Source organism: Schistocerca nitens, chromosome 1 (genome assembly GCF_023898315.1).
Source record: "Schistocerca nitens isolate TAMUIC-IGC-003100 chromosome 1, iqSchNite1.1, whole genome shotgun sequence".
In the NCBI taxonomy this organism is placed as follows: Eukaryota; Metazoa; Arthropoda; class Insecta; order Orthoptera; family Acrididae; genus Schistocerca; species Schistocerca nitens.
In genome coordinates this window covers 211,388,118-211,407,441 of record NC_064614.1, presented here as the reverse complement: position 1 = coordinate 211,407,441, position 19,324 = coordinate 211,388,118, and the positions used below count along the sequence as shown (strand labels likewise).

General features: G+C 43.2%; 1 protein-coding gene across 1 annotated transcript in view; it reads left to right on the top strand.

The window, feature by feature from the left end:
* The window catches only part of LOC126235131 (guanylate cyclase 32E), a 954,039-nt gene that overhangs the window by 807,783 nt on the left and 126,932 nt on the right, over positions 1 to 19,324 (top strand). Inside the window, exons 16-17 of the mRNA XM_049943867.1 lie at positions 4,454 to 4,643; positions 11,924 to 12,058. Coding sequence (XP_049799824.1) covers positions 4,454 to 4,643; positions 11,924 to 12,058 — 325 coding nt within the window. The remainder of the gene's footprint in view (positions 1 to 4,453; positions 4,644 to 11,923; positions 12,059 to 19,324) is intronic.

Genomic DNA, 19,324 nt, shown 5'->3' with positions numbered 1-19,324 from the left:
CCATGGAATTGGTCCGGCTCTACCAATCAATCGGTCACCGAATCTGTTGTTGAGAAGCGTACGAACACTTCGACTGAAATGTGCAGGAGCTCCACCGTGCATGAACCACATGTTGTGTCGTACTTGTAAAGGCACATGTTCTAGCAGCACAGGTAGAGTATCCCGTATGAAATCATGATAACGTGCTCCATTGAGCGTAGGTGGAAGAAATGGGGCCCAATCAAGTCATCACCAACAATGCCTGCCCAAACGTTCACTGAAGATCTGTGTTGATGACGTGATTGCACAATTGCGTGCGGATTCTCGTCAGCCCACACATGTTGATTGTGAAAATTTACAATTTGATCACGTTGGAATGAAGCCTCATCCGTAAAGAGAACATTTGCACTGAAATGAGGATTGACACGTTGTTGGATGAACCATTCGCAGAAGTGTACCGGTGGAGGCCAATCAGCTGCACACGCTGTACATGGTACGGAAACAACTGGTTCTCCCGTAGCACTCTCCATGCAGTGACGTGGTCAACGTTACCTTGTACAGCAGCAACTTCTCTGACGCTGACATTAGGTTTATCGTCAACTGCACGAAGAATTGCCTCGTTCATTGCAGGTGTCCTCGTCGTTCTAGGTCTTCCCCAGTCGCGAGTCCGTAAGACGCCGATCAATTGCTTCGAAAGTCTTCCTGTCGGGACACCTTCCTTCTGGAAAGTTGTCTTGATACAAACGTACCGCACCACGGCTATTGCCCCGTGCTAATCCAGACATGAAATGGGTTGGTTGGTTTTTTTTGGGGAAGGAGACCAGACAGCGTGGTCATCGGTCTCATCGGATTAGGGAAGGATGGGGAAGGAAGTCGGCCGTGCCCTTTCAGAGGAACCATCCCGGCATTTGCCTGGAGTGATTTAGGGAAATCACGGAAAACCTAAATCAGGATGGCCGGACGCGGGTTTGAACCGTCGTCCTCCCGAATGCGAGTCCAGTGTCTAACCACTGCGCCACCTCGCTCGGTGAAATGGGCATCTGCCAACTCTGCATTTGTAAACATTGCACTGACAGCAAAACCGAACACCAACCTGTTGATGCTACGTACTGATGTGCTTGATGTTAGTACTGTAGAGCAATGAGTCGCATGTCAACACAAGCACCGAAGTCAACATTACCTTCCTTCAATTGGGCCAACTGGCGGTGAATCGAGGAAGTACAGTGTATACTGACTAAACTAAAATGAGCTCTAACATTGAAATTAAGCGTTTCCGGACACATGTCCACATAACATATTTTCTTTATTTGTGTGTGAGGAATGTTTCCTGAAAATTTGGCCGTACCTTTTTGTAACACCCTGTATATGGAACCACTCTTATAAAACAATGTTACAAAACCTCCGTCAAATAGCAAATGGAAAGCGAACACTGTAGTGTTATTTACGCTGACAAGCCAAAACATTGTGACAACTGCCCATCGCAACGTTGGATGCCGCCTGATGGCGTTTCGAGCACGTGACGCAGTAACAAAAGTACGTAAGCGAAGCAGACACGGACCGGGGATCACCCTATTGAAGATATAGTTTACAAATGGTGAACTCCATTGAGATAAGCAACCTTGACAAAGGACAGATTATTGTAACGCAGAGCTTGTGAACGAGTACACTGAAACCGGCGAAGCTGATCGAATATTCACGTGCGACTGTCGTCAGCATCTACAAGGACAGGGAAACTACCACTAGGCGCCAAATGGTTGGACTTCCACGGCTCTTCAAATAACGTGGGGTTCGAAGGCTAATCTGCTCTGTAAAGTAGGATAGATTCTCACAAAGATGCATGCACAAGTGTGAAAGATGTGCATCTACCTTGCACTTCTTCCACTTATTTACGATTTACGATATTGCAGTCATTTTATTATCATTACTAATACGGCAATAGCATGCCTGCTGTTCTGCTGATTTTTTAGTATGACAGCATAATGAAATTTGAGAGAGGATTGGAGCAAGGTACTTTTATTTTATCTCCATATTCAGCAGCCTCCATCAGCTAGCCATATGGGCTTTCTTTTTTCCACGCTGACCTTTTAGCTTACAAGCATGGGCCGGTAGTTTGATCGACTTGGAGAGGCCACAGTAGTCCTTCTTACTCTTCTAAATATTAGTACCAACCTGAAACTCAGTTTCTCCTGCACGTTTGGCTCTGTAAAGAGCCCTCCATGACAACTCCCTAACTAAATTCTATCCAATCACGAGTCATTCCACCAAGTCAGGAATGTCTGCTTGAACGGCAGTTAGTTCGGCGACAGATCCGTACCGCCTGAATTGACCGGCGAAAAATGCGCCAATTCCCACCCCCACAACGCCGGCCGCTGGTGGCCGAGCGGTTCTGGTGCTACAGTCTGGAACCGCGTGACCGCTACGGTCGCAGGTTCTAATCCTGCCTCGGGCATGGATGTGTGTGATGTCCTTAGGTTAGTTAGGTTTAAGTAGTTCTAAGTTCTAGGGGACTTATGACCTCAGCCGTTGAGTCCCATAGTGCTCAGAGCGACCCCCACAAGGCCCGGCTGCGTGGGGAGCAACAGCCGGTAGGCGGTTAGCAGTCGTGAGGAGTGGGTGGCGAGATCCAGAAGAAGACGGTTGCAAGCTGGTAAGCATGCGTGCTCTTGCTAGGTTCAGAAGTGGATTGAGTCGCCAATACTTATTAAAGTGTTAGGTGATCTTTAATTTCGGAAGGATTTGCGCCTCGTTGCTTTTATTTCTCCATCGGTTTGCAACTTTGTTCTCGGACTTGGCGTCAGAGCTTGGTCGACTGCAGTATGCAAAGTATACGTGGGACTCTCAGTCACCACGTTCGGTATAATTCAACCCCCGTCGTAACTACTTCGCCTTCAGCGAATGTTTTTCCTTCTCCAAAACTCCGTGATATTAGTGAACGGTTCATAACGGCCTTTGTGTGTTAGGTTTTCCCTTCTTTGTCACCCACGTGTGAACACGTGGCGAGTAGTTCTGCACACGATATGTAAACTGAACCAGAAGTAGCATGGCCCGCATTTCTTCTTGTTCGTATTCGTAAATCAAGGTGTTGCAGAATGATTTTTATGAATTTTTTTAGTTTACGGACGGGAGGCCGCTTTAATAACGTGCATCCACAAGTATTTTATAGTTTGCCTTTTCAATATATTTACGTATTAGCTACTGGTTCCCGTCTCTTACCTTTCACTAACTATTAGAGTAAATTCTTGTCTGAATGGTCGGCTCCCACCTTTCCTTGCCCATTTCGAACGCTAGTATTGTGGGTGACTGTCGAATTTAGGCCATATCCCCCTCTCCCCCCCCCCCCCCCAGTCTTGTATCAACGTCCATAGGTAACGAAATATGTATACTCAATAATTATATTTCGTTTGTAAAAGTGTAATTTCAATTTTAAATAAATTGTTGTGCTTTTAATCCGACTTTCAATGAAAAGTGTTAACCCCATTTATAGAAATATCAAGGAAATGCTAGCATTGCAAGGCCCCCTACTTAAAAACGCTCCTCTTAAGATAATAAAATTAATTGTAAATCCAATGAGTAGTTTTTGTTTGATTGAGGTGGATATTTTTTATGTAGTCAGATAGACGATCCTTGCTCCAGGCCCTAATCCTTTCTGATGCGCCGACAACTCTTGTACGTAGTGATCTGTATGAAATTCAACCCCAGTCCTCCCTTCTAGATAAGGGAAAGTCACAATGACAGGGCAGTTGTGAGCAAAATCCACGTTATGTGGTGAAAAGGGAGGCTCTGCCATTCTCGATCCCTTTAATTGGGCAAGGCACCTCTTTTAAGTGTTTCGAAGCACACTCTTTATCGTAAATTGTTGAAAATGGAGCTCCGCAGCAAACCACCCTACGTGTTCACTTGCTGGCACAACGACTTCAACAGTTACGATTGCAATGGGTACGGGAGCATCGGGATTCGACCGTGGATCAGTGGTAACGTGTCGACTCTTCGGGTAAGTCACATTTTTCCTCCACAAACTCCGTGATTGAGGTAAACGGCTCCTCGAAACGTGCACCGCACCACGAACGCAAACTGGTGGGAGCAGTGTTATGCTTTGGGTGACATTCTCCTGCGCTTACATGGGACGTGTGGTAGTTACTGAAGACACGCTGACAGCCGCTAACCAGCTGCATCGCTGCATGCTTGTTGTCTTACCCGACGGCGATGTCATCTTCCATCAGTATGATTGTCCGCGTCTCTGAGCCAAAACAGTGCAACAGCAGTTTCAGAGCATTACAGTGAACTCGCACTCGCGTTGATGTCTCGACATAAGATGATGACATTCGTCGAAACGCAGTAGTACCTCCACATTACAACGAGGCTAGAAATGCGAGGGCTTTCCTCCATTTCCTTCCATTGACCCCTGATCTGAGTACTTAAGATCTTCTGAGGACTGTATAATTTTGGCTCTAAGGTTGTGTGATTTCCTGCGCAGGGCTGCTGTTCCGTGCGCCTGAGTTGCTGCGCGCGCCGTCGTGGGGCGGCGGCTCCCAGAAGGCGGACGTGTACGCCTTCGCCATGGTGCTGTTCGCCCTGCACGCCAGGCACCCACCATGGGCAGAAGCCGGCCTCGCGCCGGCGGACGTGGTGAGGCGCGTCGCGGCCACAGAGGTCCCGCCCTTCAGGTACAGTCTACACTGACAGAAGTGCCGCCCTTCAGGTACTGTCTACTGTCTACACCGACCGCCCTTCAGGTACGGACCACTGTCGACAGTGACAGAAGTGCCACCCTTCCGGTAATGACTACTGTCTACATTGCAGAGGTAACGGCCTTCAGGTGCGTACCAATGTCTACACTGACAGAAGTGTTGCCCTTCAGGTACTGTCTTCTGTCTACACTGACAGAGATATTGCCCTTCAGGTAAGGCCTACTGCCTACACTGACAGAAGTGCCACCCTTCAGGTACTGTCGACACCGACAGCCCTTCAGGTATGGACGACTGTCGACACTGACAGAATTGCCACCCTTCAGGTACTGACTACTGTCTACATTGGAGAGGTAACGGCCTTCATGTGCGTACCACTGTCTACACTGACAGAAGTGCCACCCTTCAGGTACTGTCTACAGCGACCGCCCTTCAGGTATGGACCACTCTCGATACTGACAGAAGTGCCACCCTTCAGGTACTGACTACTGTCTACATTGCAGAGGTAACGGCCTTCAGGTGCATACCACTGTCTACACTGACAGAAGTGTTGCCCTTCAGGTACTGTCTTCTGTCTCCACTGACAGAGATATTGCCCTTCAGCTATGGCCAACTGCCTACACTGACAGAAGTGCCACCCTTGGGTACTGTCTACCGTCTACGCCGACTGCCATTCAGGTATGGAGCACTGTCGACACTGACAGAAGTGCCACCCTTCAGGTACTGTCTACTGTCTACACCGACCACCATTCAAGTATGGAGCACTGTCGACACTGACAGAAGTGCTACCCTTCAGGTACTGACTACTGTCTACATTGCAGAGGTAACGGCCTTCATGTGCGTACCACTGTCTACACAGACAGAAGTGCCACCCTTCAGGAACTGTCTACAGCGACCGCCCTTCAGGTATGGACCACTCTCGATACTGACAGAAGTGCCTCCCTTCAGGTACTGACTACTGTCTACATTGCAGAGGTAACGGCCTTCAGGTGTGTACCACTACATTGACAGAAGTGCCGCCCTTCAGGTACTGTCTTATGTCTACACTGACGGAGATATTGCCCTTCAGGAATGGCCTACTGTCTACACTGACAGAAGTGCCACCTTTCAGGTACTGTCTACTGTCTACACCGACCACCCTTAAGGCATGGACCACTGTCTACACCGACAGAAGTGCCACCCTTCAGGTACTCTCTTATGTCTACACTGACAGAGATATTGCCCTTCAGGTATGGCCTACTGTCTACACTGACAGTTTCATTGACTATGTAGCAAAGGTATGTTGTGCCTCTTAAGCTTAACTACACTGAAGAGCCAAAGAAACTGGTACCCCTGCATAATATCGCATTGCAGAAGTGCCGCAACACGACGTGGCATGGCCCCGACTAATGCCTGAAGTAATGCTGGAGGGAATTGACACAATGAATCCTGCAGGGTGGTCCATAAATCCGTAAGCTAACGACCTGGTGGACATCTCTTCCGAACAGCGGTTGGAAGGCATCCTGGATATGCTCAGTAATGTTCATGTCTGGGGAGTTTAGTGACCAGCAAAGTATTTAATCTCAGAAGAGTGTTCCTGGAGCCACTCTGCAGCAGTTCTGGACGTGTGGCGTGTCGCATTTACCTGCTGGAATTGCCCAAGTCCGTCGGAATGCACAATGGACATGAATGAATGCAGGGGATCAGACAGGATGCTTACGTACGTGTCACCTGCCAGAGTCGTATCTAGATGTATCAGGTGTCCCATAATACTCCTGCTGCACAAGCCTCACACCATTACAGAGCCTCCACCAGCTTGAATAGTCCACTGCTCACGTGCGAGTCCATGGATGCATGAGGTTGTCTCCATACCCATACACGTCCATCCGCTCGACACAATTTGCAACGACACTCGTCGGAGCAAGCAACATTTTTTCAGTCATTACAGTCCAATGTCGATGTTGACAGGCACAGGCGAGGCGTAAAAGTTGTGCAGTCATCAAAGGTACGCGAGTGGGCCTTCGGCTCCATATCGATGATGTTTCATTGAATGGTTCGCACGCTGACATTGAAATCTGCTGGAATTTGCTGAAGGATTGCTCTTCTGTCACGTTGAACAATTCTCTTCAGTCGTCGTTGGTTCCGTTCACGCAGGATTTTTTTCCCGGCCGTAGCGATGTTTTACCGGATTCCTGATATTGACGGTACACTAGTGAAATGGTCGTACGGGAAAACTCCACTTCATTGGTACCTCGGGGATGCTGTTTCCCATCGCTTGTGGGCAGACTATTACGCCACGTTCGAACTCACTTAAATCTTGATAACCTACCATTGTAGCAGCAGTAACCGATCTAACAACTGCTCCGGACACTTGTCTTATAGACGTGTTGCCGACCGCAGCGCCGTATTCTGCCTGCTTACACATCTCTGTATTTGAATAGGCATGCTTCAGTGTATTTTACATCTGTTTTAACAACTCTGTTTTACTTCCTCTGCTCAGCCTTTGTGCATTTGTTTTTAACATACCTGCGGTATATGCCTATTTTTGGCCAATTATTTGTAGGACACTAACGTCCGATTCTTATTTTGATGTTGGTTTACCAATGATTTCACCCATTGCACTTTTGAAGATGACACGTTAAACTCTGAAAACTGGTAAAGTGAACCAAATAAGTGTTTTCTTGTGCAGCTCACGACTGACATATTTGTTGAAATATTCAGCAGCAGCTGAACTGCACCAATGAACAAAATCATAAGTACATAAATGTTTCACATGCAGATACAAGACGATATTACAAATTATGAAAACGAAAATGTTACATGACTGTGGAACCACATTTATAAATTTCATACGAGGCAACCAATCTTTTCCGTAACAGTGGCATTCATATATCCTTCAGCACTAACAATAAATTTCAGCACCAAATCATTCACTCTAGCAAGATGAATAGCAAATGTCACAGCAAATCAGGTTTTACAGAATTTTATGTGACAACTGCCTATAATTCTATATAATCCATACAGGAAGGAGGTTCGCCATATGATACCAGGAACACATAGGTGCCTTCATTTTAAATGATTTTTATAAATCCATTTTTGCAACACATCTGAAAGAATGGGACCATTCAGCCACAGCCATTAAGGATACAGGGTACTTATGGAATGGAAAAATTGAAATTTTTTTATGACTTTATTAAATTCTATAGTCCTTCCGGATTACACTGATATATACATTATAAAGTTTCAAATGAAAAATGACCTATACATACCAATTTTTAAAGTTGCGGTCATGTATGCCGCCACGCACCCTTGATTTCTTTTGCAGAAAGCTGTATTATTTCGAAAAGAGCTGTGAACTTTCTGTTTCCAGCGATTATACGTATGATACATTGTGTATGTTGGTAACATGGCTGGTTTTTAATGTCAGTAAATGGTTATCTTTGCTAGTATTTACTTTTGTTCGCTAAAGCAGTTTCTTCATTTGTTACTGAATGTTTTTTGCCCAAGTGCTACATATATTTGTGGAAGTGCATATCATTTAGTGTGCAATAATTACTAACTATGCCACGCATCAAAAAATTAAATAAAGGAAATTCCGAGGTAACCAATTCACAAACAGAACAAGCCACACTGTTGAAAGTAACCTGTGTATCAGTTCTTCACGGAAGAAACTCCCACATGTCACGCCTCCTGGTGATTCAAATTTTTGTGTTAACAATGACGCTGTTTGTAGTGGATTTGTTGTTGTTGATGTGGGCAACGTATCTTCTTTGATAAAGGAAGTGGCGAAATGTAAACAATGTGATGGTGTAAGCTGTCTGGAAATAACTGAACAACAAAGAAGCAGGAAGGGTTTAGCGTCCAAATTGGTTGTTCTGTGTAGATTCTGAAATAAATCTACCTCGGAAATGACTTTGAACATAGTGTATAATTCATATGATGTGAATTTGAAGTTCGTGTATGCAATGCGTGCAATGGGAAAAGGAAAACAAAGGCTGCTCAAACGTTTTGTGGTTTGATGGACCTTCCTCCTCCTCTCAGTAGGTTCAGAAAGGACATAAAAATACTATTAGATGCCTTGACGGTTGTGTCTAAAGCATCTATGAAACGTGCAGTGTAAATATTTGTGGAACCAGGGAAATTTCTGTTGCACTTGATAGGACATTGCAACGTCAAAGACATCGTTCCTTGAGTGGTGGTGTAAGTGCTACTTCTCTGGATAATGGAAAAGCTGTTGATGCTGAGTGCTTATCTAAGTACTGCCACACTGAAGAACATATTGAACATTAGTGTTCTAAGAATTATGATGGTTACAGTGGAGATGGCGATGGGGACTCTAAAGGTTTCTATAAAATTAATGAATGCAATGATTATGGTGATACCTTGGTAACAAAACTGGAAGTGTTGTGGACATGTGCAAAAGAGGATGGGTGCTAGATTGAGGACGCTACGAAGAGAAATGAAAGGAAGGTTACTATCTTATGGAAAATCTCTGTCTGGCCGAGGCAAATTGACAGAAACTGAAATAGGCCTTCTTCAGAGTTATTTTGGACTGGCCATTAGACGAACTGCACCTCTGAATGAAGTCACAGCAATGAGAAAAGCTGTATGGGCCACCTATTTTCATAAGTTGTCCACAACTTTCATAAGTTGTCCTTAATGAAATTTGTCCTAAATAATATATCTCTTTTTCCAACAAACAGCCCAGTTCATGCATACAACGTGCAGATATTACACACTGTCAGAAAAGGAAAGAAACTGAATCTTCTTGAAGAGCTCAAGATTTACATCTATAGCTCCAAATTACCACAACTAATTCTCAGTGACCAAGTAGATCTTACAAAAAAAAAAAATAATTCTACATATCTTTAATAAAATATTTTATAAATGAAGAAGAATAAGTCATAGTTGCCTCTCAGTCAGTAATTTTTTAAAACAATATATATACTTAACCTTGTATAATTTGGTAGCAAGCATTCTATATATTTTAATAACAGTGTGGTTCCACAATCACATAAAAATTTCATTTCCATGATTTTTAATAGCAGTCATGTATCTGTATGTGTAACATCTCTGTACTTCTTTGACCTAATCTGTTTGAACATAATCTCTGTTTTCCAATGTAAACTCGGGGGGACTTCGCGAGTGCGTGTGCTTCTGAAGTTACTAACATCTAAGGAGCCACCACGTTATAAAAGTCATAATATAGAAGCAGCAATAGTTAGCATTTTGAATATTAGACTAAACGTGCAAAAAACTAAATATTTTTTATAAAAAAAACTGTAAATGAAGTGGGAAAACAATGTGAATACACCAGCTATATGTAAGTACTATAATACTTTACAACTCATGCTGATAAGCCACTTCAAAATGTTTCATTTGTGTGTATTTAGTTATCATCATATTATTTGTTTTTGTCTTAAACAGTGACCTCGTGTAGTGATCATGGATACGTGTAGATGAATGTAAATCACCTGAAGATGGGCACAAGGCCGAAATCGGTCGTATGTAAAATAAAAATCACCTTCTGTTGTGACTAATAGCGTTTATTATTCTACACCCTGCATTTCAATGATAGGTACAGATAGCTGGAACGGGGAGGGGGAGTAGGACTTTAGTGGCTTGGGAGAAATTATTGAGTCTTACAGAGTTTAATTTTGGGTCCACTCTTTTTCTTTAATGCGAACTACCTTCCAGTCTACATACATAAAGCAGAGGTAGTGTATTTTTCAAACGATAAACATTTTTTTGAAAAGTCATATTTCAGACTAGCAGTTCCAATCAGCTGGTCGTTAACAGGAAGTGGCCTACCATAAAATTATTTTCGATTGTCCATTTCCGTTTTGAAATATGAATTTTTTCAAATATTGATAAATTTTTTTCCTAAGCGCGGTAGCGGCCACGCTGCGGAACAAATTAACGCCATCTACAGCAAACAAAACACAAAACAAAAAAATACTAATGAGCGTGGGAACTGGATCGATGCAACCTGAAACAGAACACCCCAGAAACGTTTTCACCACCGCACAGTTGTTATGCTACACAGTAAAAATTGCATCACAGTTCGTATTTGCTTGAAGGATTCTGTGCTGAAACCAAGCTCCCAATCCTTTATTTCTGTATCAAGGAGAATAGTGTCCTTAAAAGAAAAACTTAATTTAATCCGTTCATCCAGTATAATGTTTAGCATATCAGCAAGTCAAGCTTTCGTTCTCATGTTTATGAAGTATCGTTCTATGATGTGACACAGCATTATATGCATTTAATGAAGATTCGGTGGAATGTACCACAGAAGATTTGATGAGAGCAACGTTATTTGCTGGAACCGACCATCACAATAAATGCTGTACAATAGCGATCTTGGCTTTCTGAAGTTATACTTCTGTTTCTACGAAATAGAGATGACATAAAATGCAGACTGGCAACAGAGTGAAAATTGTGTTTCTCAAAACAGAAATTTGTTATCATATAAATTTGAGTATTATGATTTTTTTTCTAAAGCTATTTATCTGGATTGTAGACTTACGAGTGAAAGGAATGTGGAAGATAAATAGTTCAGACAGGAAGAGAACAGAAGCTTTCGAAATGTGGTGCTACAGAAGAATACTGAAGATTAAATGTGCAGGCTACAAAGGAAATGAAGGGGTACCGAATGGAATTTGGGAGAAAAGAAAATTGTGGCACAACTGACTAAATGTAGGGAGCAGGGGATCGAGTTCAAGATCACAATCTGGGACATCAGTCAATTTTTAATTTGACAACTGTGTGTGTGTGTGTGTGTGTCGAGGGTTGGAGGCTGGAACAGTAGAGGGGGACCAAGGCTGGGCTACGATAAGCAGCTTCAACAGGACGTAGGTTGCAGTAGTTCTTCAGAGAAGAAGAAAAAACGGGAAATTAGGGGTTAACGTCCCGTCGACATCGAGTTCATTAGAGGCGGAGAACACGCACGAAATATTATAAGGATGGTGAATAATATTAGCAGTGCAGTTTCCAAGAAACTATCGGGGCATTTGCCCGAAGCAATTTAGGAAATCACGAAAAACCTAAATCTGGATGGTCCGTCGCGTATTTTAACCATCGTCCGCCCAAATGCGAGTCAGTGTGCCAGAGATGTAGAGTCTTCTACAGAACAGACTAACCTGGAGACCAGCAGGAAACCAGTCTTCAGGCTGAGCCTAAACAATAACAACGACATTTAATGAATTCTGCAATATGTTTCAGCTCCTTTTCACATGCAGTACTAGTTCCTTTTTGACTGGCGGCGCTCAATACGGTTGCAGGCCGCAGCTGGAAGCGCTGGAGAACACATTCGACTGCGTGCGGGACTGTCTGAAGGAGTGCTGGTCCGAGATGCCAGAGGAGCGCCCGGATTTCAAGGCCATCCGCACCCGCCTACGGCCTCTGCGAAAGGGCATGTGAGTACATCCTCATAATCACTACAGGAAGGACTTATTCGAATTGGACGGAAATCGGTAGGTGTGATGTGAATTTACAGACAGACAAATGACTGCAATGAAAATCTGAGTGATTTACTCACGAGAATGAGTTTCACAAACAGAGCCGGTCAGTAACACATTAGTCAACCTCTGGCCCGTATGTAAGCACTTACTTGGCTTGGCAATGATTGATAGAGCTGTTGGATATTCTCCTGAGTGATATAGGGCCAAATTCTGCCCATTTGGGCGTCAGATCGTGAAAACCCTCAAATGGTTGGAGGGCCCTGAGCCCTGACTGTAATGCCCCAGGCGTTCGCAACTGAGGAGAGATGTTGTGATCTTGCTGGCCAAGGTAGGGTTTGGTAAGCACGTAGAAAAGCAGTAGAGACTCTAACCTTTTCCGGGCGGGCATTTTCTTGCTGAAATATAAGTTCAGGATGGCTTGCCATGAAGAGCAACAGTACAGGACGTAGAATATATTGAACGTAGCGCTGTGCTGTACGAGGGCCGAGAATAGCACACAAAGGGGTCACGCTATGAAAAGAAATGGCATCCCAGACCATCACTCCCAAGTGTCAGGCCTTACGGCGGGCGATAGGTTGGTATCCCACCGTTGACCAGGGTGTCTCCAGAAACGTCTTGGGCCTAGAATCGCATTGACTGAGATAGAATTGTCTTCAGTAATGAGTCCCACTTCGAACTGAGACTCAGTGACCAGTGAAGACGAGTCTGAGGACTCCCTGGACAGCGGGGGGTACAAACCTGACTCTTTCCCGCCATGTATCCCGCAGCCATGAGTGATGGTCTGGGGTGACATTTCTCAGCATAGCACAGCACCCTTACAGCAGAGAGATATGTCGACGATTATCTAAGCCCCGTTTCGTCTGCCTTCGTAGCAAGCTATCCTCGGCTTACATTTCGAAAAAATAATGTCAGCGCGAAAAGGACGAGAGTTTCACCTGCTGTCTTCGTGCTTGGCAAACCCTACCTTAGCCAGCGAGATCGCCGAATCTGTCCCCAGTCGACGATGTCCTCAGGGGGACACCCAACAACTCTATCACTCAATGGAGTGTCTGTCTTGCATAAGGACCAGAGATGGACTAACGCTATGTTGGCTTGTTCAATATGCGAAGTTCTTTGCCTTCAACAAATCATCCAGTTTTTTTCTGAAATTGTAATCAATTGTTTCTCTGTACATTTACAGCCCATACAGCGATTTCCGTCCCATTTGGATAATTCCTTCGTTTTGTGTCGTAGGAGTAGAAGTACACAGTCAACTGTGCGTCATGTTTATTCATATTCAGGCTGGAGCTCATTCTTGCGGTGGTGTTAATTACAAATGAATTTGTTTTTGGATTGGTTCCGTCTTCATCAAACAAACCTTTTCTTTCTTTTTACCCAATATGTTTTGCTGAAGTGATAGTAACACCAGTTTTTTCCCTACCAAATAATAGGAAAATTGCTATTTACTATCCATACAATCAAAATTTCACCTTTTAAGAAAAATATTTACGAATTTGAAAACAGATAAAATTTTTTTTGTATATACCTTCTTAACGTATAATGTGGTTACAAGGACTACCAATAGTTTCTCTGTAGCTGTTTTTCTTTCACACTTTGTCACATGCAACCATATCGGACTTAATTTAAAAAATTAACGACTGGAAATATTACAGTATTGTGATTACCATTACTTTATTTTGAGTGAAAGGTTGTGTGTGTGTGTGTGTGTGTGTGGGTCGTCTGGCAGTTTCTTCTATGCAGAAGCTGAATTACAAAGAGCTGTTCGTTTATTATTTCTTTTCCTTCTACTATGGCTCTGTGTTTGGTAGTTTTCCTCAATTACTATTTATGTTGGGGGCTGTTGCTGCATTAAAGTATTTTTATTTCAGTTTCAATGTCTGTTGGTCTATGGTCTATAACCATAAGATTCTCTGCGAATGTAGAATTACAGCTGTTACTTTTTAGTGCTGTTCTTTGTTCTCAGTACCTAGTTTTGAAATTTCTGCTTGTCTGTTCAATATAAATTGAACAGCAGTCACGACATGTTAGATAAGAAATAGCAGATATCTTGTGTTTGTCTCTGTTGGTAATGGTTGTCTCCATCTTTCTCTGTATACAATTATCTGTTCTGTAGGCTGTTATCAGTCCTTGCTGTGTGAATATGCTGCCCTCCTGAAGCTGCTTCTCGTTGTAAGTTAGAGTGTACCATTTGCTTGTCGCTATCGGTGCTTCTAGTTCGAGTGCGTCTGTGTTAAGTACGTTTGTGTTCTGTCTGTTTATATTTTGTGTGTCTGTGTGTTGGTAATTATCTGTCTCATCCAATTATGTTTTCATTTTGTGATACAGTTTGTCTGTAACGTTTCTGTCTTATCTATTCTCCACACTTATTTCTTTCATTATATGTAGTTCGTTTTTGTAGCTGTGTTCATTGAATGGGATTTTATTCATTGTATGCAGCGTGTATTGCAAATTGACTTCTTTGTATGTATTAGGTTGCTTTGAGGTGTTGTGCATGGCTGCACTGGTGGTGATGAGTTCCCTGAATACGGAAAATTGATGCTAGTTATTGTGTCTGCATATTGTGAGATAAAAGAAACTTAACTTTTTGTCACTGTCAAGCTTCCACGGACAGAGACAACAAAAATCGTATAAAAACTGACTGGTTGAAACAGAGGTTACCAATGCGAGTCATCTGCGTTGTGGAAATGCCTACTGTAGTCAAACGAAATATATATAGTGAATCACCTAAGACTTGCACTGCAAATATTGAGGAAATGGAAATTGCTCTTGATGTGCAGTTTTCACAGAATGGATTGGTAGTCAGGGGCTCGTATTGTTAGCCAATACACAGATTGTAATAATACTTAGAAAGTGTATTTTTGTGCAAACATACACTTTCTTAATTGGAACAATACCTATTGACGTTAACAGACAAAAAGTATATTCTGTATACAAACGAGTGATAAGATCAGTTCTAACTGACAGTTGAGAATGTTGAGCCATGCACATATCAGACGAACGAAGGCTCCAGGTTACAGTGATAAGTATACGCTGGCCTGGAGGAGTAAGAAACTATAACATACGAGACTTGTTTAAGGAAGCAAAGGTAGCGGAAAAGTATCAAGAGAATTACCTACGCTTGTATGGGCATGTCATACACCCTGAACCATACGATAGGAATAATAATGAACATAAAAGAAAAGAAAAGGAAAGAAAAGAAAAGATGCCCTGAACACCCGTCGAATACCTGCATTAGGACCCTCAAGAACGACCTGAAAACTATTGGACTGCATCATGAAATGACAAAAACATTTTTAGAATGGCGTAACAAGGTTAAAAGGGTCGCCCTCAAGACACATGGTAAATAATGCATGGAAAAAAATGATGCAGCAGATCCTTCTCAACGTAGACTGCACTACTGAACAAAATTAATTTTAGATTGACAAGAAAACTTTGCTCTCCCGACTACTGGAATATATTTCATTCTTGAAAATCCCGCTAGTTCAATACTTTGTGCCAGACAGGGACTCGAACTCAGAATTATGCCATTGGTGGCCAAACATCTTACCCGTAGTTATGTCGGGCGGCATGTTGGAAAATATGTTGCTGTTATATAAAATTTGTTTTCATGTTGAAACACTTCCCGTCCGATTATCCATATGTGGGGCGGCAGGTGGAATAATGTTGTTTAAAATGTTCCTATTATTTAGAATGTTATTTATGCAGTCTTTCGCCGTTCTCAACACTGGCTCTCTAACTACAATATTGGCAACCAGAAAGTGATTAGCAAAACGTGAAGCCTGTAATTAGAATTCCTAGTGCCCACTTTATCTGAGAATACACTTATAGTTACAGCTTATAGCTCTGAGGAATTAGGAGATTGTCTGGGATTTATAATTAAAAACAGTCGTGAAAAAACGTCCTGTATTCTGAAAGTCACAGATGAAAACAAAAGAATCCACACAATCTAACTAACAGAGCAGTTCAGAGTCTAATGCGCTGATGCCACTATAACTGTCCAAATTCAATATTTAAAAGAATGCTCGCCATAATTTGATGATAAGGTTCATCAAACGCCACGCTAACTAATGGTAGAATGTTTGTCCCGCGGCGGCACGTGAAAATACGACAATACGCAAACTGAAGATCGATAATTAAAGTCAACACAGAATTAACACTTCACTCGAAAATGATTTCATGGTTACGCGTATCTCGAGTAACTTAATACGGCATCCGAGGCTGTTTGTAGCAATGATACCGACGCGACGCGACTCCCGACACAGATGGCGTGCTATTCAGCGTCTGGAGAGAACTGGGGCCTTTCTTCCTCGCGCAGCGTTCTTATATATAAAGCCGCGGTGCGGACGGCTAAGGGAACGCCTGATCAAATCGGCTCTCCCGACTAGCCGCTGGGCTAGTAATGCACCACATTAAGTTACCGAATAAATCATAGCTTCTTTTGCTGATGGCCGATGAAGCTCTCAATTTAAATGTGCATTAAACACACAGGTAAGTAATCATAATAAAAGTTTGACGTGGCTAAGTTAAATATTTTGGGCGAGAGAATTAATTTAATTACACTGCACGCAGTAGACGAGCTCTGAACTGGTCCTTTGGAGATACGCTATCGCTATAGTTTTATAGTTATTTAAATGAAACTTCTCACATCCTTATGGTTATAACGGATCTCCATTCTACTTAAATATAAACATCCTAGCCTTATTTATTAGCCTACTTAATCTATCTTGCTTCCTTAAATTTTAAGACAAAAACCAGAAAATATTGAATTTCAACTAAAATCTTAAATTGTGAGATCCAGAAGACTGTTTTTATTAAATAATTATGAAAAATGAATCTAATTATAAATTTTTAACTTTCTAGCTCTTTTCTGTTGCGCCAATGATTTTTACAGAAAAATGTCCAAATTTCGAAAATGGTTAAAGTTATCGAACTGATATTCAACACATGTTGATTTAGTATTACTCCTGACATGCTAGAAATGTTTTAGGTTATTTGCTTGATTTTTTATGTATTGCGCAACATTTGTGATGTCAGAGCTAGTTACAGCGGACTGGCTGGCACACAATGGGAAGACAAATGAGAATTTACTACAGCGTGAGTAGGCTGCTTCCCTACAGTTAGCCACCCACGATATACACCATGTGATCAAAAGTATCCGGACACCCCCAAAAACAGACGTTTTTCGTATTAGGTGCATTGTGCTGCCACCTACTGCCAGGTACTCCATATCAGCTACCTCAGTAGTCACTACATATTGTGAGAGAGCAGCATGGGGCGCTTCCCGGCACTCACGGACTTCGAACGTGGTAAGGTGATTGGGTTTCACTTGTGTCACACGTCTGTACGCCAGATTTCCACACTCCTAAACATCCCTAGGTCTACTGTTCCCGACGTGATAATGAAGTGGAAACATGAAGGGACACGTACAGCACAAAAGCGCACAGGCTGACCTTGTGGCTTGATTGACAGAGACCGCCGACAGTTGAAGAGGGTCGTAATGTGTAATATGCAGACATCTATCTAGATCATCACTTCGGAATTCCAAACTGCATCAGTATACGCTGCAAGTACTATGGCAGTTAGGCGAGATGTTAGAAAACTTTGATTTCATGATCGAGCGGCTGCTCATAAGCCACATATCACGCCGGTAAAGTCCTAACGACGCCTTGCTTGGTCAAGGAGCGTAAACATTGGACGATTCAACAGTAGAAAAAAGTTGTGTGGAGTGACGAATCACGGTACACGATGTGGCGATCCGATGGCAGGATGTGGATATGGCGAATGCTCGGTGAACGTCATCTGCTAGCGTGTGTAGTGCCAACAGTAAAATTCGGAGGTGATGGTGTGGTCGTGTTTTTCATGGAGGGGCTTGCACTCCTTGTTGTTTTGCGTGGCACTATCACAGCGCTGGATTACATTGATGTTTTAAGGACCTTCTTGCTTCCCACTGTTGAAGAACAATTCGGGGATGGCGATTGCATATTTCAACACGATGGATCACCTGTTCATAATGCACGGCTTGTGGCGGAATGGTTACACGACAATAACGTCCCTGTAATGGTCTGCCCTACACAGAGTCCTTACCTGAATCCTATAAAACATCTTTAGGATGTTTTGGAACGCCGGCTTCGTGCGAGCCTCACTGACCGTCATCGATACCTCTCCTCAGTGCAGCAGTCCGTCCAGAATGGGCTGCCATTCCCCAAGAAACCTTCCAGCACCTGATTGAACGTATGCCTGCGAGAGTGGAAGCTGTGATCAAGGCCAAGGGTGGGCCAACACCATACTGACTTCCAGAATTACCGATGGAGAGCACCACGAACTCGTAAGACATTTTCAGCCAGGTGTCCGGATGATTTTGATCACATACTGTATGACTAGCCCTCGCATTACAGTTCGGCCGGCACCACAAGGCCGTGGCTAAACTATTTCTCCTCGATATTCTTTCTTCCAAAAGTGCTAGTTCTGCTAGCTGTGTAAGGAGGCCTGCGAAGTTTAGACAGTAGGAGACAGTAACTGGCTAAACTAAAGATGGGAGAATCGGTCGCGAGTCGTTCGAGAATGACATGGTTCGCACAAGCGTCACCCGAGAAATGCTCGATACCGTATTCGTATCGCGGTCCAACACTCTGTCTGCCAGTAAGTTTCGAAACAGCGCTACAGAGTGCCTGTGTCCACCTCAATAGGCCAATAACATGTCTGACTGCTACGCAGAGGATCCGCGTCCGATTCCTGGTACTACCATGGACTTTTCATTGGTAGGAGGACTATAACGGGTTGGACTCAGCCTGGTGTTGCCAGTTGAGGATCTACTTAAATCAGAAGTGGTGGCTCCAAGACCAACACAGCAGGCAGTCTCTGGAAGATAGGTGTGCTGTACCCACGTCCTTCTATACCGCATCTGAATGACGCCATCGTCAGTGGATGACACGCCGGTCGGTCGGTTCATATTGGTCTGTTTGGGCCACGACGTGAAGCGTTACATTTCTAGAATTTAGATTCTTGCCTCGGAACGAGTTAGACATTTAATTGAGTACTGTTAAAATTCAATTTTTTATGTGTGTGTGAAAGCCACTTCAAACGTCGTGTGCCTCTGATCTTTACAAACTTCACAGATCTTTCAAAATGAATGTCGTTAAATGTTCTTCAAAACCAATTTAAATAGTGATAGCTCGTCTGCATACGGTTTATAATTTTTCTTTTTATGGTTGTATTCTCCCA